At 44.3% G+C, this 25,922-nt stretch overlaps 1 protein-coding gene across 3 annotated transcripts; it reads right to left on the bottom strand.

The window, feature by feature from the left end:
* Positions 1–92: 92 nt before the first annotated feature.
* Positions 93–21,762, bottom strand: ACCS (1-aminocyclopropane-1-carboxylate synthase homolog (inactive)). 3 transcript variants are annotated; one of them, XM_036765414.1, is made up of 16 exons: positions 21,646–21,745; positions 21,247–21,301; positions 19,364–19,654; positions 14,544–14,603; positions 13,217–13,287; positions 11,084–11,153; positions 8,270–8,336; positions 6,715–6,812; positions 5,482–5,559; positions 4,723–4,823; positions 4,246–4,335; positions 3,395–3,440; positions 3,145–3,286; positions 2,758–2,900; positions 2,042–2,195; positions 93–521 (listed from the first exon to the last, which is right to left on the bottom strand). In XM_036765414.1, the coding sequence occupies exons 3-16, from the start codon at positions 19,652–19,654 to the stop codon at positions 424–426; spliced, it is 1,509 nt and encodes a 502-aa protein (XP_036621309.1). In that variant the 5' UTR covers positions 21,247–21,301; positions 21,646–21,745; the 3' UTR covers positions 93–423. The 3 variants fall into 3 exon arrangements, with proteins under 3 accessions (XP_036621309.1, XP_036621308.1, XP_036621310.1); XM_036765413.1 differs by lacking the exon at positions 21,247–21,301 and having other exon boundaries at positions 21,646–21,762; XM_036765415.1 differs by lacking the exons at positions 2,042–2,195; positions 21,247–21,301 and having other exon boundaries at positions 21,646–21,762.
* Positions 21,763–25,922: the final 4,160 nt, after the last annotated feature.

The raw sequence follows: 25,922 nt of genomic DNA, 5'->3' as shown, positions 1-25,922 counted from the left end.
TTGTTTTGTTTTGTCTCCATACCCCCAGCACCTGGCTTGGGGCCCAGCATAGAGCAGTCAGTTTACCGACTGAACAACAGAGAAAATAATGAGACTGTCAAAGGGAAAGCCTTTATTTCGTTTTGATGCTTCAAGAAGGGGCTGAGGACTCCCAGGGAGAGGAGCAGAAGCCAGCTTTGCCAGGCAGTTTCCTGCCCATTCTGCTCAAGCAGAAGGAGAAACAGAAAAGTATCATACATGACAGAGAGAGGTGTCCAACAGCCCAAAGTACTATCTCTCTCCTTGGGGCAGGCACCCCAGGCTTCCCTCTGGTAAACAATTTGGTTAGGCTTGCTCTTCTGTGGCCGGTCAGACAGGTGAGGGAATCTTGTTTCCAGCCCAAACCTAGCATCCAGCTCCTTGGGCCCTGAGTCAGAAGCCACCTCACCTCAATTGACTGCTCTTCTCCACGGGCTGGCTGGGTGAAGGGGTCTTGGCCACCTGGGGCTCCTTCTCAAGCACCTCCCGGATCCGCTGCATGCCTAGGGAAGGAAAGGAAGGATCAAGCAGCATTGGAGGTGCCAGTAGGCATTGCAGGTGTCAATAAGAAAATCTGAGGGGCCTGGGTCTCTACAAGGGGCTAGAGAAGTCACAGGGAAAATCTTCCTGATGGAGTCCTTTTCCCATCAGGCTCAGCTCTGTGGCCACTTTCTCTATGAAGCCTTTACAGTTAACTCTGTTAAGAGAGCTCTCCCTGCTCTCAAGCTTTTCTGCACTGTCTGTTTCTGGATCTCCTCTTGGGCCCATCACACTTGAGTTTGTATTTTAGCTATTTATACCCCAATCTGATAGAACCTACACTCTCTAAGAACTCCCACATGCCATGTACACAGCAGGCACTTAATAAATTCCGAATGATTGACTGATCAATGTCTCAATCCCCTTAACAGGCAAGAAGCTCCTTAAGGGCAGGACCTGCTTCATTTTTGTCTTATATCCCCAACTCCTGTTACAGTGCCTGGCATACAATAGGAGTCTAATAAATGCTTGTTTAATGGACTTTGTCATTATATTTCCAATTCTGAGAAAAGGCCTTACACATAGGAAGCATGTAGGAAGGATTGGTCAAATTGAATCAAATAAATGAATAGATATTAATGGATTGGTGGATGGATGAAAGAATTATTAGGCAATTACTTTATGCTAGCTAAGCATTAGAAATACAAATAGAAGGGAAGAGAGGAAGGGGAAAGGCAGAAGAGAGGAAGGAAAAAAGGACAGAAGGAAGGAAAAGAAGGAAGAAAGGAAAAGGAAGGAAGAAAGGGAAAAAGGAAGGAAAAGAAAAAATAAGGAAAGAAGAGAAGGAAAGAAAGAAAAAAGAAAGGAAAAAAGAAATCAAAAGTGCAAAAGGAAGGAAAAGAAGGAAGAAACAAAAAGGAAGGAAGGTAAGGAGACAAAGGAAGAAAGGAAGGATAAAAGGACAGATGGAAGGAAAAGAAAGGAAAGAAAAGAAGGAAGGAAAGGGAAGAGAAAGAAGGAAGGAAGGAAGGAAGGAAGGAAGGAAGGAAGGAAGGAAGGAAGGAAGGAAGGAAGGAAGGAAGGAAGGGAAGGAAGGAAGGAAGGAAGGGAAGGAAGGGAAGGAAGGGAAAGAAGGGAAGGAGAAGGGAGGAGGGAGGGAGGAAAGAAGCAAAGAAGAAAACATTAAGTGCTCATTATGTGCCAAGCTCTGTGCTAAGCACTTTACAAATAGTATCTCACTCATATGATCCTCACAATACCCTTGGGAGGTACAAGTAGAAATGGGAAAGTAACAGCCCCTGCTCTCAAGGCTCTCACGCTCTGAGAGAAATAACAAATAGAGGAGGGTTCAGCTTTCGGGTGGACGGAAAGGCTGGGAAGTGCTAAGGGAGGAGCTGCAGGGCAAATAGCAAGACCCAGGAGTTCAAAAGGAAGGGAGAGGAAAAGAAAGAGCCAGACAGGAAGATATGGAGACAATTTTAGGGATCCAGAGTTCACCAGCATAGTGGGAAGAAGAGAGGAAAAGGGCGAATCTCCCTCTCACCTAGCCTCAGCCTATGGATCTTGTCTGAGAAGACGAGGCGGAACCAGCCGGGTTCCTTGCACTCAAAGGCCTTTCCACAGGACAAAAGCACCTTGTGGTCTAGGAAACGGTGCCACAAGGAGAACTCCTCCTCAAAGGTGTCCATGCACAGGTACTAGGAGCAAGTTAGGAGACTTAAAGAGAGAAGCTCATGGGCAGCTCCTACCACAATCCCTCTTGGTCTCCCAACCTCAAACCTCTCACTCTGAGACCATCCTCCACACAGCTGCCAAGCTAACATTGGGTTACATCCATTCTCAATTCTATGTCACTTTTCAAGGAGGTCTAGTGGCTCCCAGGGAAAACACTCTTTTTTTTTTCGACATTTACCATCCTTCACAATCTGGATCCAGACAATTTTTCCAAGTACACTGTTCATTACATGAAACTTTTCCTGATCTCCCCCATCTCCTCTCCATAGTCATTGCTAGTTTTCTCCCCTATCCAAAATTACTTTCTAATTATTTTGTATATTTTTTGCATTTGTTTATTTGAATTTGGAATCTTCTTCCCCTCCCCTGCTATAGGATATAAGCTCCCTGAAGGCAAGGTCTATTTCATTGTTGTCTCTGGGTTTCCAGCACCTAGGTCAGCTCCAGGCACATTAAATGCTTGTTCAACTAATGAATAAATCATTCCTTTATCTCGAATTGGCCCCAACCCATAACTGTCCTTACCTTTCTCAAGTCTATCCAGACAAAGAAACCAGCTTTGGTCCTGAGGAAGGGGATGTTCAGGGTCTCTAGCTCTTCTGTGATGTAGGCATGGGCAGCCCTGAGCCGGGCATGGTTTTCAGATAGGTATACCTGGTTGATCCAGTCTGCTCGGGTGGAAGGATGCCCCAAAGAGAAATTGTACCACCCCACCAATTCTGCTTCTAAAACATCACCCCACTGATTTCAACAGTAGAAGCTTCTCCTCCCTATCTACTTTCAAGACCCATCACTGTGGGGAAGATGGGCAAATCCTACTGTCTATGCAGTTTTCCACATCACTCCCTATTTTTTTTTTTTTTTACTGAGCCCAAGACTCCCAGCTTCAGGTCAGAAGCCCAGCTGTGTCACCTCGGTCCCGAAGCAGCTGTGTCATCTGGTACTGGACAGTGCCACAGATGCCATGCAGACAACCAAGGGAGGCCACAGCATTGGCTACATCCTGGTTCTCTGTGTAGAGGGTGCCAAAGCGAAAACCTGAGATCCCAAAGTCCTGTAGAAAAGACACCAAATGGTGGCCAGCCCTTCCCCAACCCCCCAGGGGAAATTCATTCTTTCTTTCACTCCAATACCCCTGAGTCTGATCTGATGAGGGGCTCACCTTGCTGGTCCCCCATATCACATGGGTCCTCTGAGGATCAGGAAGCCTGTAGTGAGAATATGCATAAAGGAATCGGAGATAGAATATGATCCAGTAGGAAAAGCACATAACCCTCAGTAGTCAATGAATGACAGGTCTAGCTCTGACTGCCATTGACTTTGTCACTGAGCTCTGGGTAAATCACTGAATTTCTCCTTGTCAGTTTTCCTTATTTGTGCTGCCCAATGCAGTGGAAAGAACCCAGTGTTTTTCCAGAATCAGGAAACCTTGGGTCAAACCCTAGCTCTGATATTCACTAGCTGTGTGACCAAAGGCAAATCAATACATCCTCTGAGCCATAGCTTCCTCATCTGAGAAACGAGGATTTTAATTTCCTAACATATCTCACAGTCATTTCAAAGAACCAATGAATTAAGGGTAACAGCTGGCACTGATACGGTACTTCAACATTTACAGAGCATATACATTCCCTCATTAGAGCCTCATAAAAACCCTGTGACTTAGGGGCTATACTTGTCCCCACTTTACAGATGAAGAAACTGAGACTGAGTCACACAGGTAGCAAGCCTCAGAGATGGGATTTAAGCCAGGTCCTCAGACTCCAAGCACAGCCTTCTTTTCACAACACCATGCTACCCCTCGGAATGACAACATTAAGAGCTCAGGAGAAGGAAGCCTCAGAGTGTAGGACATGCAGGATACATGAGGCTGGGCCATACAGAAAGGGTCTCAGATGATGGAGTACTCACTCCCACATCAGGCCATATCCCAGGGTGACATGCTCTAATCAGGGGTTTTCTAGGGAGTGGGGAATGTGTCCCATCTCTCACCAACACAGCCCCAGCCCTTACCTGTCCATGCCCAGGACACTTTGGAACTTGGCAGACTCATCAAAAACTGACAACATGTACACCTCATCCACTATCACGTGAAGCCCGTGCCTGGGTCAGAGGAAAGGAGAGATGGTAAAATGGCTCCACCATAGGCTGGTGGCAGAGGGTGACATCTTGGTCCCTATTGTTCATCACGGAATACCAGGAACTGTATGGTCTATCCCAACATCTACAAAGCAACTCTTAATGACTGACCACTGTTCTCTTTCCAACCTGGGAGGGGGAGGTAGAAATTGGCCATTAGACAGCCCCCTGCCCTACTATACCCTAAATCCCTCATCTCCAACCTACTACCAGTAGATGGAATCCATATTTTAGAAGGAAAGGGATTCTATCTTTTCTCACCAACACATACACCAAGGCCCAGCACCTGAGGGCTTCATCTTTTCACCCAAGTATAGGGGGGGGGGCAGGGAGGGACGGGTGAGACCACACCTCTTTGCAAACTCCAGGTACTCCTGCATCTGTTCCTGAGAGTAGATGTCACCCAGAGGGTTTTGGGGGTTGATGAGAATGAGGCCTTTGACATTAATTCCCTGAAACAACATGAGTGGTGTGGATGGAGGAGTTGGATCAGGAAGCACCTAACTTACCTCTATCTACCACCACCATTGCCACCTCAACCCACCCCACCCCCATCAAGAATCATGACTCAGGATAATGTCACTGAATGATACGAATTGTTAGAGCTAGAAAGACCTTCGGAAATCAGAGATGGCAGGGGGTGCACTTGATAGTAATGGGCTTGAATCTAGAAGACCTCCATTCAGATCCTGCCTCAGAAACTCCCTTAGCTATGTAGTCCTCTTTCTGACTCAGTTTCTTTATCTATATAATAAAGATAATATAGCACCTCTCTCTCAGGGATATCATGAGAATCAAAGGACAAAACATAAGTTATGTGCTTTGCAAATCTTAAAATGCCATAGAAATGCTAGATATTCTCATCTCTGAAGAGAAAATACTTTTATTTTACAGAAAAGGAAACTGAGACTCAGTTTCTGACTTGTCTGAGGTCACACAACAATCTGTTGAAGAAGATAAATCTTTGTGTGGTCATTTCCTACTCAGAAGAGCCACCTACTTCTCATCATGCCCCTACAACCCAAGTGAACCCCACAGGTTTCACAGCCTGGGAAGGAATCAGCCTCGGCAACTGGAGTCATCATTGGTTTGGGGCTGAGATCCACATACCTCAGACTTGGCTCCCTGAAGGGCTATCTCCAGCTTCTTGACCAAGGGTTGGAAGGGGCAGCTGTCCATCCCAGTGACCTAGAAAGACCTTTCAAATCACTTGTGCTAAATCCCATTGGCTGACGAGACCCAAACACTAAGTCCTTCCCTCCCCCTCCTTCCCCATAGTTCTATGGCTCCCTATCACCTCTAGGACTACAAATAATGTCCCCTCTTTGGCAGTTAAATGCTGTCATAACCTGGCCCCAGTGTATCTTTCCAGCCTTATTACACATTATTCTCCTTTCTATTCCCTACAGACTAGTCAAACTGGCTTTCTTATTTCTCCCTCATGCACAGCCTCCATTTCCTTGTCTTTGCTTTGGGTGTTCCCCTGGAATGCACTCCTTCCTTACCCCTATCTCTTAGAATCCCTAGTCTCTTTCAAGACTCAGCCCAGGAGCCATCTTCTACATGAGGCCTTTCCCAATTGCCACACCTCCTAGTGGCAGCCCCCTAAAAATCCTTTACATATATTTTGCATATACTTTGTAAATACTTATGACACTTAACCTCTGTCTGCCTCAATTTCTTCATCTGTGAACATGGGGACCATAATAGCACCTATCTCCCAGGCAGGATACGATCCAGTGAAAATCAAATGAGATATTATTTGTAAATCCAGCTTAATCCAGTGCCTGGCATATAGTTGGCACTATATAAATGCTAGTTATCATTATTTTTTTAAATTATGTTATATTATGTCCATGTTGTCACCTGATAGAATATAAGCCACTTGGAAGAAGACAAGGTTTCACCGTTGTCTTTGTAGTTCCAGTGTCTTTCACAATGCCTGGCAAATAAGAGGTGCTTAGTAAATTCTTATTGATTGATTGGAGGAACTACCTTTCACATAGATGTCTGTGCCTGGTGAATATACATACAAGTATGTGCCTCGCCATCCCCATCTTGCCATTAGACTGTAAGCTCCCTGAGGACAAGACATTGGCATTCCATTTCTTCTCCAGAGGACAGAGCTTGAGGGCCACTAAGAATACTAACCAATCACCTTGTATTAGCCCTAAACTATCTGGGAGGTGATTAGGGACTTCGTTTTCACCCCTAGTCCTGGATACTTCAAATGCATTGCCTTCTCCACCTTAGTGCCCACTTCAAAATTCAGAAAATTCCCTTTTCTTCTTGAGATCCAACCACAAAGCTCAGGTCCCGTATGGGAGTCCCGGAATCTCTTACCTTACTGTCCAGGTGGGCATAGACCAGACGAACATTCCCATAGAGGTATACATGTTGAGTGATGGCCCCATAATAAGGGCTGAAGATCAGAAAAGCCTCTGTAAGCAAAGAGTAGGAGAGGCCGTCATTCTAATGAGATTTCCTCCAAGCATCACAGTCAGCTCTGCTTACCCCATCCCCATCCTTCATCTCCTGGCCCATCCCAACTGTCTCTGTCTTTCAGGAATATTTATAAGGAGTTTTTTTGCTCTAGAAGATTTTTACACCTCCCAACACTCCAACCCCAAAGTTAAGACAGCAATGTGGCACAGTGGAATCAGAGATTCTGGGTTCAAATCCCAGCTTGTGGGACAAGCCTTGGCAATAGGCTGGATATCAGGGGTGAGAGACAGTGGAGAGCTGAGATTTTATACCTGTAAAATGAGGGGATTTGCCTGACTGTGCATATTTGTTACAAGGATTTTGCTTTTCTTTTTTCAACTGGAAGAGGAGGTGGGAGAAGAAAATTTTTGTTAATACAAAAAATTAATATGTTTAAAAGGGGGAAAATGAAATGATGGGGTTAGACTTAATCACCTCTAAAGTCCCTTCCAGCTCTAAACCAATGATTGTATAAAGGTAATCCTGACCCAGGGGAATTTGAGCAGAAATATTAGGTTTCACAGAAATGTTGGCATCGACCTTTTTATTTCCTTCTGAAAGAGAATGTTTTATTGTGGAATACAGTATAACACAGTGAACAAAAGACTAACACAGTTCAACAGGTACCCCATACATCATATCTGAATAATATGTAAAAATTTATTAACAATTAATTAAATAATTTATAATAATAATATGAAATAATTATTATTATATTATTCAATACAATTTATTATCATGTATTTTATCTAATATACAATATAATATGTTATAATATTTATGACTGAATTTGGAGTCAAAAGATTTGGGTTCCTATCCCAGCTCTTTTATCTACTACCTGTGTGGCCTTGGGCACATCACTGTGAGCCTCAGTTTCCTCCTCTAAAACTCAAGGAGGTTCAACTAAATAAGGGGTTCTCAACCTTTATTATATCGTGAATCCTTTTGAGAGTGTGGTGAAGCCTACTCAGAACCCTTCTTGGAATAATGCCATATTCATAATGGAAAGAAATGCTAAATTTCAGTTAGAGGTGAGTGAAAATAAAAATGTAATTTTTTTCCCATCCAAGCTCATGGACCTTCTAAAATCTGTCTTTGTGGACCCTCTAAAATTTGTCTTCACGGGCCCTCTAAAATCTTTCTTCACGGACCCCCTAAAATTTGTCCACAGACAAATTTTGGGGTTGGGAAGTTGGAGGTATCTATAAATACTAAGTTAAGAATTCCTGAATTACACTAAATTCCCTTCCAGATCTAATATTTAGAGAGGGAATTAGAAAAATGGAAAAATGGTGCTCTCACTCTTGATGTGAAGGTGACTCCTTTAAGCCTGGTGCCTGGAGTACTATTGCTTACTCATGGTCATGTCACAACCCAGATCCCAGCACCCCATGGCTCAGGAAAGCTCACTCACCCCCTGGATCACACAGGACTGTGGCCAAGGCAGAGAAGAGAGAGGCACAGCCATTCACCACAACCACCTGAGGAGACACAGGAAGGAAAGGAGGAAGAAAGGAAGGAGAGAGGGAAGAAGGAAGGAAGGGAGGAAGGAAGGAAGGAGGGAAGGAAGGAAGGAAGGAAGGAAGGAAGGAAGGAAGGAAGGAAGGGAGGAAGGAGGGAAGGAGGGAAGGAAGGAAGGAAGGAAGGAAGGAAGGAAGGAAGGAAGGAAGGAAGGAAGGAGGGAGGGAAGGAGGGAAGGAAGGAAGGAAGGAAGGAAGGAAGGAAGGAAGGAAGGAAGGGAAGGAAGGAAGGAAGGAGGGAGGGAAGGAAGGAAGGAAGGAAGGAAGGAAGGAAGGAAGGAAGGAGGGAGGGAAGGACGGAAGGAAGGAAGGAAGAAGGGAGGGAGGGGAAGGAAGAAGGAAGGAAGGAAGGAAGAAAGGAAGGAAGGAAGGAAGGAGGGAGGGAGGGAGGGAAGGAGGGAAGGAAGGAAGGAAGGAAGGAAGGAAGGAGGGAAGGAGGGAGGGAGGAAGAGGAAGGAAGGAAGGAAGGAAGGAAGGAAGGAAGGAAGGAAGGGAGGGAGGAAGGAAGGAAGGAGGGAAGGAAGGAGGGAGGGAGGAAGGAAGGAGGGAGGGAGGGAAGGGGGGAAGGAAGGAAGGAAGGAAGGAAGGAAGGAAGGAAGGAAGGAAGGAGGGAAGGAGGGAGGGAGGAAGGAAGGAGGGAAGGAAGGAAGGAAGGAAGGAAGGAAGGAAGGAAGGAAGGAAGGAAGGAGGGAGGGAGGGAAGGGGGGAAGGAAGGAAGGAAGGAAGGAAGAAAGGAAGGAGGGAAGGAGGGAGGGAGGAAGGAAGGAGGGAAGGAAGGAAGGAAGGAAGGAAGGAGGGAGGGAGGGAAGGGGGGAAGGAAGGAAGGAAGGAAGGAAGGAAGGAAGGAAGGAAGGAAGGAAGGAGGGAGGGAGGGAAGGGGGGAAGGAAGGAAGGAAGGAAGGAAGGAAGGAAGGAAGGAAGGAGGGAAGGAGGGAGGGAGGAAGGAAGGAGGGAAGGAAGGAAGGAAGGAAGGAAGGAAGGAAGGAAGGAAGGAAGGAAGGAAGGAGGGAGGGAGGGAGGGAGGGAAGGAGGGAAGGAAGGAAGGAAGGAAGGAAGGAGGGAAGGAGGGAGGGAGGAAGAGGAAGGAAGGAAGGTAGGAAGGAAGAAGGGAGGGAGGGGAAGGAAGAAGGAAGGAAGGAAGGAAGAAAGGAAGGAAGGAAGGAAGGAAAGGAGGGAGGGAGGGAAGGAGGAATGGAAGGAAGGAACATTTATTAAGTATTGTACCTACTATGTGCCAGGTACTGTGCTAAGTGTTTTGCAAATATCATGTCTGAGTCTGACAGTTAGGTACTATTATTATCCCCATTTACAGTTGAGGAAACTGAGGCAGACAAGTTAAATGACTTGCCCAGGGTCACACATAAAGGTCTCTTTGATTTGAACTCAGGTCTTCCTGACTCCAGGCCCAGTGCTCTATCCACTGTGCTATCTAGATTCCACTAGGTACAGAAGAGACAAAGATGAGGGCATCTCCAGAAAAAGCAATGACCAGAAAGATTTTGACAAGGGGAAGTTGCTCCACCTGGAGGGAGAGGCCTGGCCATCTCCTCTCCCTCAGGCTTATGGGGCTGGGGGCAGGGGGAGAGAAGGGAAAGTTGTGCCCAAAGGCCCTTCCTGCTCAGGCTCCTGCTCCTAGGTCAAGTGAAAACCCAGCTGAGAAGGCTTGACTTGACAGGACAGGAGATAGAGATCTTGTGATCAGTCTAAGGGCACCTCAGATTGGGGAGGGAGGGGGGACAGATGGTTCAAGAAAGAATCACAGAGCCAAGTGAATCACAGCTAGACCCTGCATTGCTCCTGTTTCTAAAAGCCAATTCAAATGAGACCTCCTCCTCCATGAAGCCCTCTCTGATCCCCTCATTGGTTCCTATTCCCTCCCTTCCCAACACCCCTCATTTGTTTTGCCAATCTCTGACTCACTAGGGATATTATACTAATCAAAGAAGGCAGGATGGTGTGCAACAGGTGCCAACCTACAGTGGTAGAGGGGGTTTCTTCACCGGTAGTTCCCTAAACCAAGGATATCATAAGGCTGGTCCAAAAAAAGAATGTCTAAAGGAGGCAACCTGGTGGTTAGGGAACAGAAACATATGGGTTCAAAGCTGAGGTCTATTCCTTACTAGCTGCATGACCCTAGACAGGTCATTTAACTAGTGCTCCCCTGTGCCTCAGTTTCCCTTTCCTGTAAAGGAGGGATAAAGATAGCACCTTCCACAAGGTGGTTGTGAAGACTACATGAGACAAGATATGTAAAATGATAGTCAGCAATTATAATAATACTTTTAAAAGTGCTTGTGTCTTGTTCGAATGCAACAATATTTATTAAGCTCTTACTATAGTGCCTGGCATATAGCAGATGCCTAATAAGTGCTTGTTCCCTCCCTCCCTCCCTCCCTCTAGTTCCCTACAGCACCAGAAGCTCTGTCAGAATGGGGAATCTTATCTAAACTCTGCATCACCCCTTGCACACTACACAGTAAGTGTTTAAGAAAGGTTTGTTGTCTGATGAGATGGATGGATGGGTATATGAATACCTCCAACCCAGAGTAGGGAAAGGAAGATAAATCCTTCCTCAAAGGTTACTAACACACACTAAGAAAAAAGGCAGCTAGGCTAGCCCCCATCCCCCCACCCAGATAGCACACTCATTACCCTCAAGGATCCCAGGGGGCTAATGTCAAGAAAAGCTGAAGAACAGGATTACTTACATTCTCTGGTTTGAGGGGAACAGGAGCCTTGCAGTAGTAGGACAGGAACCCAGCCACTTCATCCCGCAGCCTATAAAACAAGCAAACAAACACATGGAATGAGGTAGCAATGATGGATCTCGAAGCCACATCAGGATACTTTTAGGGTTCCCCCCAGACTTATGGAGAGTTCCACCTCTGAAGGACAAGGTTCAAAGGTTCCTTCAGCTTTGACATTCTCTTTTCTAAGGTCTCTTCCAGTTCTGACATTCTCTGTTCTAAGGTCTCTTCCAACTCTGATGTTCTCTGTTCTAAGGTCCCTTCCAACTCTGATGTTCTCTGTTCTCTGTTCTAAGGTCCCTTCCAGCTCTGACATTCTCTGTTCTAAGGTCCCTTCCAGCTCCGACATTCTCTGTTCTAAGGTCCCTTCCAGCTCCGACATTCTCTGTTCTAAGGTCCCTTCCAGCTCCGACGTTCTCTGTTCTAAGGTCCCTTCCAGCTCCGACGTTCTCTGTTCTAAGGTCCCTTCTAGCTCCGACGTTCTCTGTTCTGAGGTCCCTTCTAGCTCCGATGTTCTCTCTTCTGAGGTCCCTTCTAGCTCCGATGTTCTCTCTTCTGAGGTCCCTTCTAGCTCCGATGTTCTCTCTTCTGAGGTCCCTTCTAGCTCTGATGTTCTCTCTTCTAAGGTTCCTTTTAGCTCCGATGTTTGCTGTTCTAAGGTCCCTTCTAGCTCCGATGTTCTCTGTTCTAAGGTCCTGTCTAGCTCTGATGTTCTCTGTTCTAAGGTCCCTTCTAGCTCTGATGTTCTCTCTTCTAAGGTTCCCTTTAGCTCCGATGTTTGCTGTTCTAAGGTCCTATCTAGCTCTGATGTTCTCTGTTCTAAGGTCCTGTCTAGCTCTGCTGTTCTCTCTCCTAAGGTCCCTTCTAGCTTTGATGTTCTCTGTTCTAAGGTCCCTTCTAGCTCCGATGTTCTCTGTTCTAAGGTCCCGTCTAGCTCCGATGTTCTCTGTTCTAAGGTCCCGTCTAGCTCCGATGTTCTCTGTTCTAAGGTCCCTTCTAGCTCCGATGTTCTCTGTTCTAAGGTCCCATCTAGCTCCGATGTTCTCTGTTCTAAGGTCCCATCTAGCTCCGATGTTCTCTGTTCTGAGGTCCCTTCTAGCTCTGATGTTCTCTGTTCTGAGGTCCCTTCTAGCTCTGATGTTCTCTGTTCTAAGGTCCTGTCTAGCTCCGATGTTCTCTGTTCTAAGGTCCCTTCTAGCTCTGATATTCTCTGTTCTAAGGTCCCTTCTAGCTCTGATGTTCTCTGTTTTCTGTTCTAAGGTCCTTTCCAGCTCTGATGTTCATTCTATGTTCTTTGATCTAAGGATCATAAGGTCATAGATATAGAGCTGGAAAGAATCTCAGAGGTGAGCTAACACTTTCAGTTTGCAAAGAAGCTATAGCCTAGGGAGTTTAAGTGATTTTCCTAGTCACACCAGTAATGATGCTAATAATAGTAACAGCTAGCATTTATATAACATCTATGCCAGGCACTGTGCTAAGCACTTTACAGTTATGATCTTTTTTGATCCTCGAAACCACCTTGGCACATAGGTGCTATTATTATCCCTTTTAACAGATAAGGAAACCAAGGCAAACAGTGATTAAGTGATTTCCCCAGGGTCACACAGCTAGTAAGTGTCTGAGGCTAAACTTGAACTCAGATCTTCCTGACTCCAAGCACAGCTCTCTTTCCAACATGCCATGCTGCCTCTCCTAAGATCTCTTCTAGCTTTAACATTCTCTGTTCTAAGTTGTAGGTTTTCTCCCAGCTCTAATATTCTATGTTGTAAGGTCTCTCACCGCCCTAACATTCTAGGTGAGCACATTCAATGCTTAGCACAATGCCTGACACACAGTAGGCATGTAATAAATGTTTGTTGACTTATTTATTGGTAGGGTTCTAGGTTAGATTCTCCTTCAGCTCTAGTATTTTAGGTTCCAAAGTGTCTTCTGGCTTTAACATATGTTCCAGACTAGTCTAAGGTCCCTTCTCCTACAAAGCCCCTTCCAGCCCTAAGTACTATGACCCCAAAAAGCCATCCCCTTCCCCCTTCTCCCAGAAGTCACCTGTGTACTCAGGTCTCCAAAGTGAGGCAGCTAGTAACTACTTACCACATGTGTCCTTTCCAGTCTGGATACTGCAACAAGGAAGGCTCAATGTGGTGCATGTCCCTCTGATTCAGCTGCAGGGGAAAGATACAGCAGAGCTGTGAGACCTGGGCAGGTGCACAGCCCAGGAGCAGCAAGGACCTCCCAGGCCCAGGTAGGGTGTGAGGGCAAGCACACAGGCCAGGTGATGGAGAAAACACATGTCAGGAGCATTGTGCATGAACCCAGCCCATGTCCTTGAGAGATTGCTATTGAACGCTCCCACACAGCCCCACAGCTGCTCGAAGAGATGCTGCTTGAGCTTGATCACTAAGGAGAAACACAGAAGAGCAGAAAGAGCCCTGGACTTGGGAGGCCAACATGTCAGAATCTGGTCCTAGCTCTGCTTCCCACGAGCTGTTACCTGAAGCAGGTCACGTAACTTCTCTGACACTCAGTTTCCTCACCTGAGACAAATATGGCCTTAGCATATTGAGAGCTAGCTTCCTGAAGCCAGGGAGAACTGGGTCTGCAGGCCTGGGTCAGTGACGTACCCTCTTAGCACCCAGGGTACATCTAAGACTTTCCAGTTGTCAATGGGCCTGGGCAGAAGAGCTTTCCTCACCCTGTGTCAACGGAATCACAAGTCATGACCACCACCCCTAAAAAAAATCTGGGGCTCATGGGGCTGTTATGAAGAAAATGAGAGACGGTCTGTAAAGAACTTAGTAAGGACTAATTGTAAATTTCTATCAACCACCAGACTGTAAGCCCCAAGAAGGAATGGATGGGGTCGCACCTGAGCACTAGCTTACTATCCAGAAGACATTTAACCAAAGATGCTTCATGTTAATGCTCAGTTTTACAAAATGTGTTCCCCAAAAGAACCCTGTGAAGCACAGGCAGCATTTCCCTCGTTTTACAGATGTGGAAACTGAGGTCCTGAGGGAGAAAGGACTTATTCAAATTCATAGAAACAGAATAAGTAGGAGAGTCAGGATTCAAACTCAGGCTTCCTGACTTCAAATCCAATGTTCTCTCTACTGTGGCCCCCTCAACCCTCATGTACATAAAAACACATGCACACGCAGAGAGACATAAACACACACACACACACACACACAACACACACACACCAGACAGCAGACAGCACCCTGTCTCTGTTCACTGACCTGGCCTAAAACTCTTCTGTGTTTCCCATGCCTTCTTACTCTGGCCTCTGGCTATCCCTTTAAAGGCCATGCCCATGCTCAAGAAAAAAAATTGTGATATTCCCCTCAGTCTTTTCTGGGCTATTCCTTATTCAAGAGAAAACAGTATGTATATCTTCAGCTGGACACGCAGGACTCACCCGGCTGGACAGCAGATCAAAGCAGAGCTTGTTTTCACTGGTTCCAAAATTAATGATTCCCTGGAGGTGGGAGAGAAAGAGGAAGAGGTGAGATGGGTATGGTAGAGGAGCCTGCCTCTGTAGGTAAGGAAGACCCACCCCTAACCAATGCAATGGACGAGCAGGCATTGTAACCCCAACAGATCCCTCCGTTCTTTGAGTATTTCATTGTCACAGAAGAAAAAAGCATGGGGTCCCTTGATGATGATGATGATGATGATGATGATGATGATGATGATGATAGCTAGAATTTATATGGTTCTTTAAGGTTTGCAGAAGACTTTATAGGCATTATCTCATTCGATTCTCACAACTCCATGGGGTAGGTGATGATCCCCCTTTTCTACAATTTAATTTTTTAGTGAATAAAAATCTACTTTTTTCTACCTCCCATCTTTCCCATGGCCAATGGAAAGAAAAAGAAAAAGAAAAAGAAAAAGAAAAAGAAAATCTTTGTAACAAACACGCATAGCCAAACAAAACAAATCCCCCTCTTGGCCGTGTCCTAAAATGCTAAGTCTTAATCTGCATCTTAAATCCATCACCTCTGTCAAGAGGTAGAATATTTCACTTGTGGTTCCTCTGGAATTAAGGTTGATCATCACACTGACCAGAGTTAAGTCTTACAAAGTGTTTTGTCTTTAAATTGTTGCTGTTATTATGTTAATTGTTCTCCTGGTTATGCTCACTTTGCTCTGCATCAGTTTATATAAATCTTCTCAAGTTTCTCTAAAACCATTCCCTTCATCAGTCCTTACAGCACAATAAATAGTATTCCATCACATTCACATTCTATAACTTGTTGAGCCCCTCCACCCCATTTGCCAACTGATGGTCATCTCCTTATTCTCCAGTTCTTTGCCACTGTGAAAGGAGATGCCATAAATATTTTTGTAATAATCCCCATTTTGGAGGGGGAAAGGCAAAGCAATTGGAGTTAAGGTCACACAGCTAGTATGTGTCAAGTGTTTGAGGCTGGATTTGAACTCAGGTCCTCCTGACTCCAGGGCCAATGCTCTACTCACTGCATCACCTAGCTGCCCCTTTAAAAATAATCCCCATTTTACAGATGAGGAAATGGCTTATCTGTAAAGTGAGAAGGCTGGACTAAATCAATCACTGCCAACTTGAAAAAAAGAGAAACCCTATGAAGGGAGAATGAGTTGTTACAAGGGGCCCTCAAAGTCACATGCAAATCCATAAACAAGTCAACACACCTTCTGAATACTTGATAAATAATGTCTCACACATATAACTTTCTCAAAAGTATGTATAATGAATGCAAATTCATCTTGATATATTACTAAAGAATAACACCTTTTATCACAATGGGTCTTTTCAATTAACATATGTTACTAGTGTAACTACTGTCATGTTCATGTCTTTAATATATTTTTGACATTTAAATGCAGTCTTCCTATTTGGAAAGTTTGGGAACCACTGGGCTAAGTGATCTCTAAATTCTTCTCAGCTTTAATGTTCTTTGTACTAAAAAATACTGTCCAGTTTTGACAGTATTCAATCTAAGATTTATTCCAGCTGTGATATTCTATGTTCCATGTACTAAGGTCCCTCCTAATTCTGACACTCTATGTTCTAAGATTCCTTCCATATCTAATATTTTATATTGTAAGGTCCTTTCTTACTCTTACATTGTGTTCTAATGTTCTTTAGCACTCACATTCTATATTCTAAGGTTCCTTCCAGTTCTGATATTTTATGTTCTAAAATTCCTTCCAATTCTAATATTTTATGTCCTATGGTCCCCCCAAACTGTGACATTCTGAGTTCTATATTCTAAGGTTCCTGACAGGTCTGACAGTGTAATGTTCTTACATCAACCCTTCCTGACATTCTATGTTCTATCTTACAAGGTGCCCTTCCAACTCTAACATTCTATTGTTCTTTATTTAAAACCCAGAGCTCCATGTCAGGGCTGATACACACAAAGGAATCACAAGCAGTACTCCTTAGCCCATAGAAATGCCAACAAGGTCTTGACCTCATTAAAATGTAGGGTCAGAAATGGGGGGCGGGGGCGGGGAGCAGTGAGTAAGTAGTGGAAGACTGAGTGAATTCAGCTAAGAAAAAAATAGAAGGCAGTTCTATTTTGATACTGGGGCAAGTAAGTTTAGGGAACACATCACTTCAATTGTTTATACAAGCTGAAAATATAACTACAGCTGCAAAAAAGTTTAGAGAAATTCATGGATGACAGTGCCATGTAATCATTGTGAGAAACCAGGGTATTTGGGGGAGAAATCCCTATCTCTTGGTCATCATTTCCTTCCCACAAATTGTCCCTTATTGATGCTGACTGAGGCAGGTAATTGGGCTAGATTAAGGATCAATAAGCTTTAAAGGGAAAAGAGTCATCTTTTTGTAACCGCCACATTATATGTGTGCATGTGCATATATATATATATACATATATATATATATACACACACATCATGCATCATACTTTAATTTGTACAAGTTCACACAGTCTAATGGAGTACTCACCTCTATGGCTAGTGATTCATTGTTTCTGGTACATATTTCTGAATTACTTAGATGAGTCAGCATATGGATCCAGACTTGTTCCTTTATTGTGGCTAAAAGCCATAAAGGATGTGCACGGAACCAAACAGGGCCCAAGTTGCCGACCCCTGGGTGAGATGGACTGGGGAATCTGATGCAGATGGTGATTCTTACATTGCAATCTCCAAAAGAGATTGCATTGTTCATTCACAGAGTCTCAGGAGAGGAAGGACCTCAGTGACCATCTAGGCCAACCCACACCCAAACAAGAGTCCTCTCTACACCATCCCCAGCAAAGGCTCATCCATCTTTTTCTTGAAAACTTCCAATGAGACAGAACTCACCACCTTCCTTGGCAGCCCATTTCACTTTTGGACAACTCTAAGTGTTAGGAAGTTTTTCCTTACAATGAGATTCAGAAATCTGCCTTTCTCTCACTCATGGCTCCTAGTTCTGCCTTTGGAGGCCAAGTAGGACAAATCTAATCCTTCTTCCATACAAACCCTTTAAATATTTGAAGACAATTATATCTCTCCAAGTCTTCTCCTCTCCAGGTTAAACATTCCTAGTTCCTTTCGCTGATCCTTGTACAGTTTTGTCTCAAAGGCCTTTGCCATCTTGGTTGCCTTCTTCTAGAGCAGGCCTGTACACCCTGAGGTCCATGGGCTACTTACAGCCCATGGGCCTCCTCTGGCACATCAAAGGATTTCAGTCTTCCCACAAAAAATGCAAAGGAAAACATCCTCAACATTTTTCAAAAGAAATCCTTTGTCATGCCCATGGGCCATAAGTGGCCAATGGGCTACAGGCTGTATAGGCCTGTTCCAGAGGCTGCCCAACTTGCAGTATCCTGAACTGCATATAATATAATATATATATATAATTATAATATATATAATATAATATAATATAATATAATATAATATAATATAATATAATATAATATAATATAATATAATATAATATAATATAATGCTGTATTTACAGCAAGACTATAACCACCCTAGTCCTGGACACCATATCTCTCTTAATGCCACCTAAGATGCCACTACCATTTTGGGCTGCCATGTCACTCTACTGTACAGTAGTGCTTCTGGTCTACTAAAACCCAAAGATCATTATCACACAAACCAAAAAAGCCTAGGTGTGTCTCCCTCATCTTACACCTGTGTAATTTTTTTTAATCCAAGGGTAACTTCATATTTATCTCTGTTAGGTTTCATCTTACTATTTTGTCCATCGCTTTCAACTGTTGTGATAGATGGACCCCTATTTTATTGGACCCCTATTTTATTCCAATCAGTATTAATCAGTTTGATATGATTCCATAGGAGTGGTAATTATAAATTCTGCATATTAGGCCCCAGATCTGTGAACTGCAGATTGTAAGTTCATTTGCCTAATCATAGGAAACCAACTAGAGGACATCCAGCCTTGTTTTTCTTTGTTATGGAGACCAAGCCCAGCATGACAGAGGTGACTCAATTACATGGAAAGCAGCCCCCCCCCCAGCTATTTTTGTTGCCCCTCCATCCCTCATAATCCTTCTCTTACCCAACATGGGGGGATGACCGTGATCTTGTAGTCAATGAGTGACCTTGGTTGCCAGACTGTGGCCTGCCCTTCTACCAGCCCGTGTGCCCGTGTAGATGTTTTGACATCCGCTCATCAGTCGATGAGCCTGTTCATTGACTTTGGTAGGTCAAGAAGGTCAAGATAGGTGTGTTAAGGTCCGCTCCCCTGCCTGTTTCTCAGCCATGAGATTCTGTATTTTGTGTAGACCTTCCTAACAGGTCAAGAGCAAGGTCTATCCACCAATCAGACTCTCTATTTTTGACCTGCTCCACTTGTATTGTCCCGATATCTAGCACTATAAAACTAAGGCCCTAGAGGAAGTGGGCAGCTCAGATCATGAGGAAGATCTGAGGTCCATTTCATTGGTGGGGGCCATGGACCCTTAAATAAAGTGCCATTGGCTCAGAGCTCTGCCTCAGTGGTTTTTCTTGCAGATTGGACATTTTTGAAAATCCTTACGCTGCTGAGATTTTTAGAAATTGGATCCTAATGTCTAATCAAGGTAAACAACAGGAGTCTTCTTACATCAGAAGATCATTCAGGCATCTACTCTGAAGTTAAACAATCAATTGGGAGTTCCCCTAGTTGGCAAGATGGAGCTTGGGCTAGCAGCAACCCTACCTTCTCCACACTGCCTACCCCCAGGACTTCTCCCTGTGACTTCCCAGGGCAGGTGCACTCACGTTGGGGTTCTTGTCTTCGTCATACTCATCCAAGTGGTAGGCCTTATATCCTTCCTCAGCTGCATCCCGAAAACACTTAATGATGCTTCCTCGAGAAGACAGGTATGGGTTCATCTGAGAGAACTTGGCAGCAGGATCACCCAGTCCATAGGAATCCACAGGCTCCTGATCTGTCTTCCCAGAGGATTCACTGTCCGGGCGCTCTCCATGGGTAGTGTCCAAGTCCTGAGTGTATGGTGAAGCAAGGGGGGTGGCCAGCCCTCTGGCCTCCTGCTTGAAGTTGCTGAACATCTAGGAGAAGATTAAGATACAGAACTTAAAATTATGCTCTAGTACTTCTCCTGGGATCAAAGATAAGCCAGGTTGGAAGCAGGGGTATGCTAGTAAAAATTCAACAACTAACCCAAAATATACTGTGACACAGTTTCAAGTTTAATCTGCATTATTAATGTTTTATCTCTCACTTTCTTGAGTCTAAATAATCAACAAAACAATAAACCAAGCTTTGAGTTGTAGTGTTGGCAGATGATAATGTAAATATGCTGAAATTTTAACAATTGGCTCTCTTCCAACACCATACCAGTTGACTCCACCACACCTCTAGCTGGAAGCCATCAGTCCCTTAGCCATACTTTTTATTTTTGTAATCATATTAAATAATAAAATCTTAATAAAAAAAACAACAAATGAACGGGCAAAAGGAAATAACTTTTAACAGCCCTCTGTGACACTTCTGGATGGGATCCATGTTGTCCAATTCATTTCTTTAGACTTGTTTTCTCATACTAACCTATAATATAGTAGAGGACCTGAATTCAGGGTCCACAAATTCCATCCCAGTTCTGACATTCTCTGATTCCGTAAGATTCCATTAGCGCTGAAAATGAGGAGGTGGAGACTAGGCAGGAGACACGTTACTTTGCACATCTCTGATACACAAATTCAAAATAACAGGCTATTGGCTAAGCCGAGTGCTGGCAGTGACTTTTCAGCCAAAGCTCCTCTCTCCAGAGCCTAACAGAGTGCTTTAGTGATTCCTCAGAACCTAACGCTAGGCTCCCTGCTCAGGAACCCCTTTATCCAAGTTTACCGAACTAAAATCCGTTAAATGTTATGATTCTACGAAATGAGAAAAGCTTCCGGCCTGAGACAGAAGTGGATCACACGTGGAATCACGAGAGCCTTCTCTAAGGTCCCAACCCATCAAGAACCTCAGCCCAGTCTATCTCTGAGTTCTGGGGAGAAACCACCAGTCAAAATGCAAGACTGTTTGTAGGAGGGACTTCGTGCAGTCCCACCCACCCTGTTTATTCCAAAGGGTAGGGAAGGGTAGCAGCTTGGAAAGATTTAGATAACAAATTACATACAGTAGAGACAAAGCTTATGATAGGGCTTAATAAATATTTGCGGAACCTAACGGAAACATTTCAGGTTTTAAGAGAGGCCCAATCCTGAAGTTTAAATTAAGATGAATGAAGAAAGGCTCCCATTGGCTATATGAGGCACACTCTAAGGACCATAGATTTACCCAAGTTCGTAAAGGGGGGGGGGGGGGGCAAAGAGGAGGAAGGGGGCGTGGCCCACATTCGGCCTCTTCTTCCTTATCTCCAGGAGACTTGGAGAGAAATTTGGTTCTTTGACTATTTGGGGAGTGATTTCATTGGTATAGAGAATCCCCGGAGAGAAATTCCTTCCACCAAACCGAATGCCGTCTTCTCTGGGGCACTGAGAAGTTAAGAGACGTGCCTAGGGTCACACACTGCCAGGGTGTAGGCGGCGGGACTTCAGCCCAGAATTTCTGGACTCGGAGGCCAGCTCACTTGCCAGCTCCACGGGCCGCCTGCCTCTCCTCTGGCTTCTGGACTAGAATTTGAAAGACCTACGTTCTAGTTCCGGTTCCGTGCTGCAAGCCGTCTCCTCGCTGTTTCCTCCAGGCCTCTGTAAAATGAGGGGGTTCAGATGGTCCCTTCAAGCTTTGACATTTCGGGACACCAGTCTCAGGGGAGGTGTTTGTTGGGGATGGAAGAGAGCTAGCTAAGCCCAAGTAAGTGCGGCACGCCAATGCACGGGGAGACCCCAGCCCCAAATCAACGCTATCTCTCCTCTGCAGAAGGAGGTTGGACCCAGGTTCGTCCAGGACTTGGACCACACTCTCCAAGGACGTGGGGGAATAGGTCAATGGGGGGATTGGAGAGGTGTTCGATGTAAGGAGGAGAGAGAGTGATCAGGTAAAGTCCTCCCTCCTCTGAGGCGGAGGCAGGATCAAAGCTGAACTCACTTACTTCCCAGACTAGGGTCCGAGTCCAACTCGAGGGTATTGTCGCGTCCCCAGCTCGGTGAGAACGTGGAGCCCGGAAGAGACGCTGCAGGGGAAACGGAGGAAGGGGCTGGCCAGTTCGTCCCGTGGGAGGAGCGCCCAGGGCTACAACCAACCTGTCAGAGGAGTGTTGGAGACCAGACCATCTGGGCGGGGCCCGGCTGAAGGAGCCCCGGGCCAATTCCGCTGAAGCTTTGGGCAGCCCTGGTGCTTTTCTTTAGCCTCCTAATCCACTTCCGAGAGGGTGTTGAGGGGATCCGGGTGAGATGGGGCCGGCCTGTAGAGGCGATCATAAGTACGAGCATTTACACCTCGGACAGGGATGAACGCTACAAAATCAAGGCTTGTTTTGTCCATCTGTCTAAACTAGACTTTAAATACACACACACACACACACACACACACACACACACACATTATATATACACATATGTGTGTGTACGTATATACATACATATATGTATATATTTATTTACATATATGTATATGTATATATTTGGATAAAATGTTAATGATGCAGATTAAACTTAAAAGTGTGTCCAGCCTGCATTTTTCCAGAAGAGTCGTTTAACATTTGCCAGCACACCTCTGGATAATTCTCAACGAGTCATTGGGATGGCCTCATCTCACTTGAACCTCATGAGTGAGAGGATGTAATCCGAACCTAGAGATGAGGAAACTTGTTCCGAGATGTTCGAGGATGTACAATTAGTGACTGTCAAAAGGATGGATTTAAAGCTGCCTCTGTCCTGAGTCTGAGTCCAGGAGACTCCGTGACAGGGGGTCTTCACCCCTTTTGTGTCTCGGACTCCAACAATCTGGTGGAGCCTAAGAATGGAGCCCTTCTCAGATTCCTGTTTGTAAATGCTTCAAATAAACATATCGGTATAAAATAAAAAACATTGCATTACAAAAGAAACCAATTCTATTGAAATGTGTGTGTGTGTGTGTGTGTGTGTGTGTGTGTGTGTGTGTGTGTGTTTTAAACAAGTTCATGGAGGTTTAGAATCCCTACTCCAGGCTCTGTTCTAAGGTCCCTTTGAGCTGTCAGTCCATATTCCGTATAAAGTCCCTCTCATCTCTGACTTTCTATGGACCCCCTCCAGCTCTGACGTCTCGTGCTCCGAGATTCTGTCCAGATCTCACTCGAGGTTCTATGGCCTAAGCTTAAGTTCCTTTCCAGCTGATATTCTACTTTCCTAAGGTCCCTTCCTATTCTGACATTCAACATTTTTTAATGATTTATTATACTCAATGTTAAATATCAATTAAAACATTCAAATTGACTCTTCAGCTACTCAGATTTTTAAAAATTATTTTCAACACATAAAATACCCATATCTTGTCATTCATTCCCTCAGTTAGGCTAGGTTGGTGGTGAAAGCCTGTAACCCAGGAAGGCTGAGGCTGGGGGATCTCTTGAGTTCAGGAGTTCTGAGTTGCAGTGGACTAAACTTAAACCCATTGGGCATCCCTATTAAGTTCAGCCCAAGAAGGGGCAAACTGGCTGAAGTGGGAAACAATGTATTGGGGTGGGAACCTGTGGCCTGGAGGCCACACATGGCCCTCTAGGTCCTTGAGTGCAGCCCTTTGACTGAATCCAAAATTCATTGAATCCCCCCACTGACCTTCATTGAAGTTTGGATTCAGTCAAAGGGCCTCACTTGAGGACCCAGAGGGCCACATGTGGCCTCCAGGCAACAGGTCCCCCACCCCTGGTGTAAGTGAAAGCCCACGGGAGTATCAGAGTGTGTGGGAACGGCTCCTGAGTAGCTCCTACACTTCCCGGCTGAGGAAAATAGGGAGACCCAGTCTTTAAAAAAAAAAGTCCCTCCAGCATCTCTATAAACTTCACTTCTTTTCACAATTGGGCATCCACAGGTGTCTGGCTCCACTTTATGTATTTATTTGCTTTGCATTATTTCATAAGGACTGTCTGTAGTTCCTTATATTGCTCAAAAGTGTAGCCCTTATCTGTCTCATGACATTCCAGGGAGGGAGTATTGGTCTAGTAATGGGCCTGGATTCAAAGCCTACCTCTGGCACAGAGTGACTGTGGGAACCAATGCAAATCACTTAAATCAACTGCTCAGGGCCAGCATCTATCCCTGTTTTATCACGCTAATGTCCCGTGATTTATTCAAATCTTCTTTCTTTCTTGGACATTGGGTTTCTAGCATTTTGCAATTGCAAATAATGCTACTATTAATATATTTGAACAGCTAGGTCCTTATGTTCCTTTTTTGCTTACTTCCTGAGGGCATACGTACCCAACAATGGAATTATTGGATGAAAGGGTGGGATAATTTTTTGTAAAATTTTAAGAGCCGTCAGATTTCTTGTCTCGGCTTTATTTTTAGACTTCCATCACCCCATCTCAACAAGGCTGGAAAGGAAGGGGATACCACTGCTGATTGGCTGGGGAACTTTGACCTGCTGCTTCTGATCTGGAGCTGTTTGCCCTTCGTTTAGCAAGCTGGTAGCAGTGCCCCACCAATCTCTCAAGGACTCATTATGCTGTCATTCAACTTAGTGTAGACATCCCATTGACATAATCCACTGCAGCTCAGAATGCCTCAAGAGACTGGACAGCCTCCACCTCCCAGTTGTTGGGATCTCAGGTATGGACTGCCCCCTGCCCTGCTTCCTAAGGGAATCCGTTTGAATTTCTACCAACAATAATTGTACCTCTCTCCAAACCCTGCCAGCATTGATTTTAATTATTATATATAATTATTTAATTTAATTAAATTATTATTTAATTATTAATTGGGTCAGCCGATTGAGTAGGTGAGGGCGTATCTCAAAGTTGGTTTATGTTTCATTGATTATAAAGAACTTGAACATTTTTTCCAGGCTTTTTCATTTAAATTTTTATTATTTTGCTCCTATTTCACCATCACATCCCTATATAGCCCTCCATTCACTTGCCAGAGTCATCTCTTCTAACAAAAAATAAAAAAAGGGAAGAAAATGTGACATTCAATTAATGAATAAATCGACCAAGTCCCATGCTATGTGCAAAGTTCCACACCATAGGTGTGAGGATACAGAATGTACCAAAGGGGTCCAGGCACACCCCAAAGTCTCTCCAAAAAAGTGGTTTTACATTCTAATTTAATCACATGATGTCGTCTTCTAGTGTTCCAAGTATGGATTATTATATTATACATAAATATTCTTTTCCATTTCTTCACTCTGAAATTTCCAACACAGAGGAAGGCACCCTTAAGCCCTATCCTGGTGATGCTTGAGCTTTAGGGTGTTTTTTTTTAACTTTTATTTACTAAATAAAAATAACATCCTTCATGGCTGAATATTCAATAGAAGTTCACCTATAAAAAATAAATCAAATTCCTTTGGTGCACACACCAATAAAAAGTACTGAGCCAATATGTTCCACACCCCTAGTCCCCCTCTTCTGCAAAAGTATCTTCTCCTATCTGTTATTTGAGGACAAACTGGGACATTAGAATTCCACAGTGTTCAGTTTCATTTGTCTTTAGTTATTGTTTTTTTCAATTAAATGTTTGGAGTCAGCTTGAGCAGTTTTTCAAGTAATTGTCATTGTCTCCTATTCCCCTTTTGTAAGTGGTCTGTTCCAGAAAGAACTGATGGAATTTGAATACAGATGGAAACATTGCACATTTTTTGTTCTTGGGTTTTTTTTTCTTTTGATCTGTTTCTTCTTTCACAACATGACTCAAGACCCAGGGCTCTGTCCACCACACCATGCTGCTTCCTTTTCAGCCCCACATCAACTTTAGGATAATGGTAATATGGAGGGCAAGTGGGTGGCTAGGATAGAGTGCTGGGCCTGGAGTCAGGAAGACTCAACTTCCTGAGTTCAAATCCATTAATAGTGTGTGACCTTGGGCAAGGCGCTTAATGGTGTTTGTCTCGGTTTCCTCATCTGTAAAATGAGCTGGGAAAGAAATGGCAAACTATACCAGTATTTATGCCAAGAAAACCCCAAAGGGGGTCACAAAGAGTTTAACATGACTGATCAGCAACATGGAGGAAGTAATTTTAGAAACCTAAAAATGGAGGGAAAAACCATTCTTTGGAGAAACGGGGACCTATGAGTACATAATACTTGTCAGATACGGTTGCTATGTTGGTTGCTTTCGTTTTTTTTTCTTGATGGGGGTGGGGGGAAAACAGTTACAAGAGAAGTCTTTCTATGAGGGTGCGATATATCTAGTAATTCTTGTGATATAAAAACAAAAGACCCCAATTAAG

This window comes from Trichosurus vulpecula, chromosome 6 (genome assembly GCF_011100635.1).
Source record: "Trichosurus vulpecula isolate mTriVul1 chromosome 6, mTriVul1.pri, whole genome shotgun sequence".
Lineage (NCBI taxonomy): Eukaryota > Metazoa > Chordata > Mammalia > Diprotodontia > Phalangeridae > Trichosurus > Trichosurus vulpecula.
Note: the sequence above shows the minus strand (reverse complement) of the source record. Positions and strands in the feature narration are given on the sequence as shown.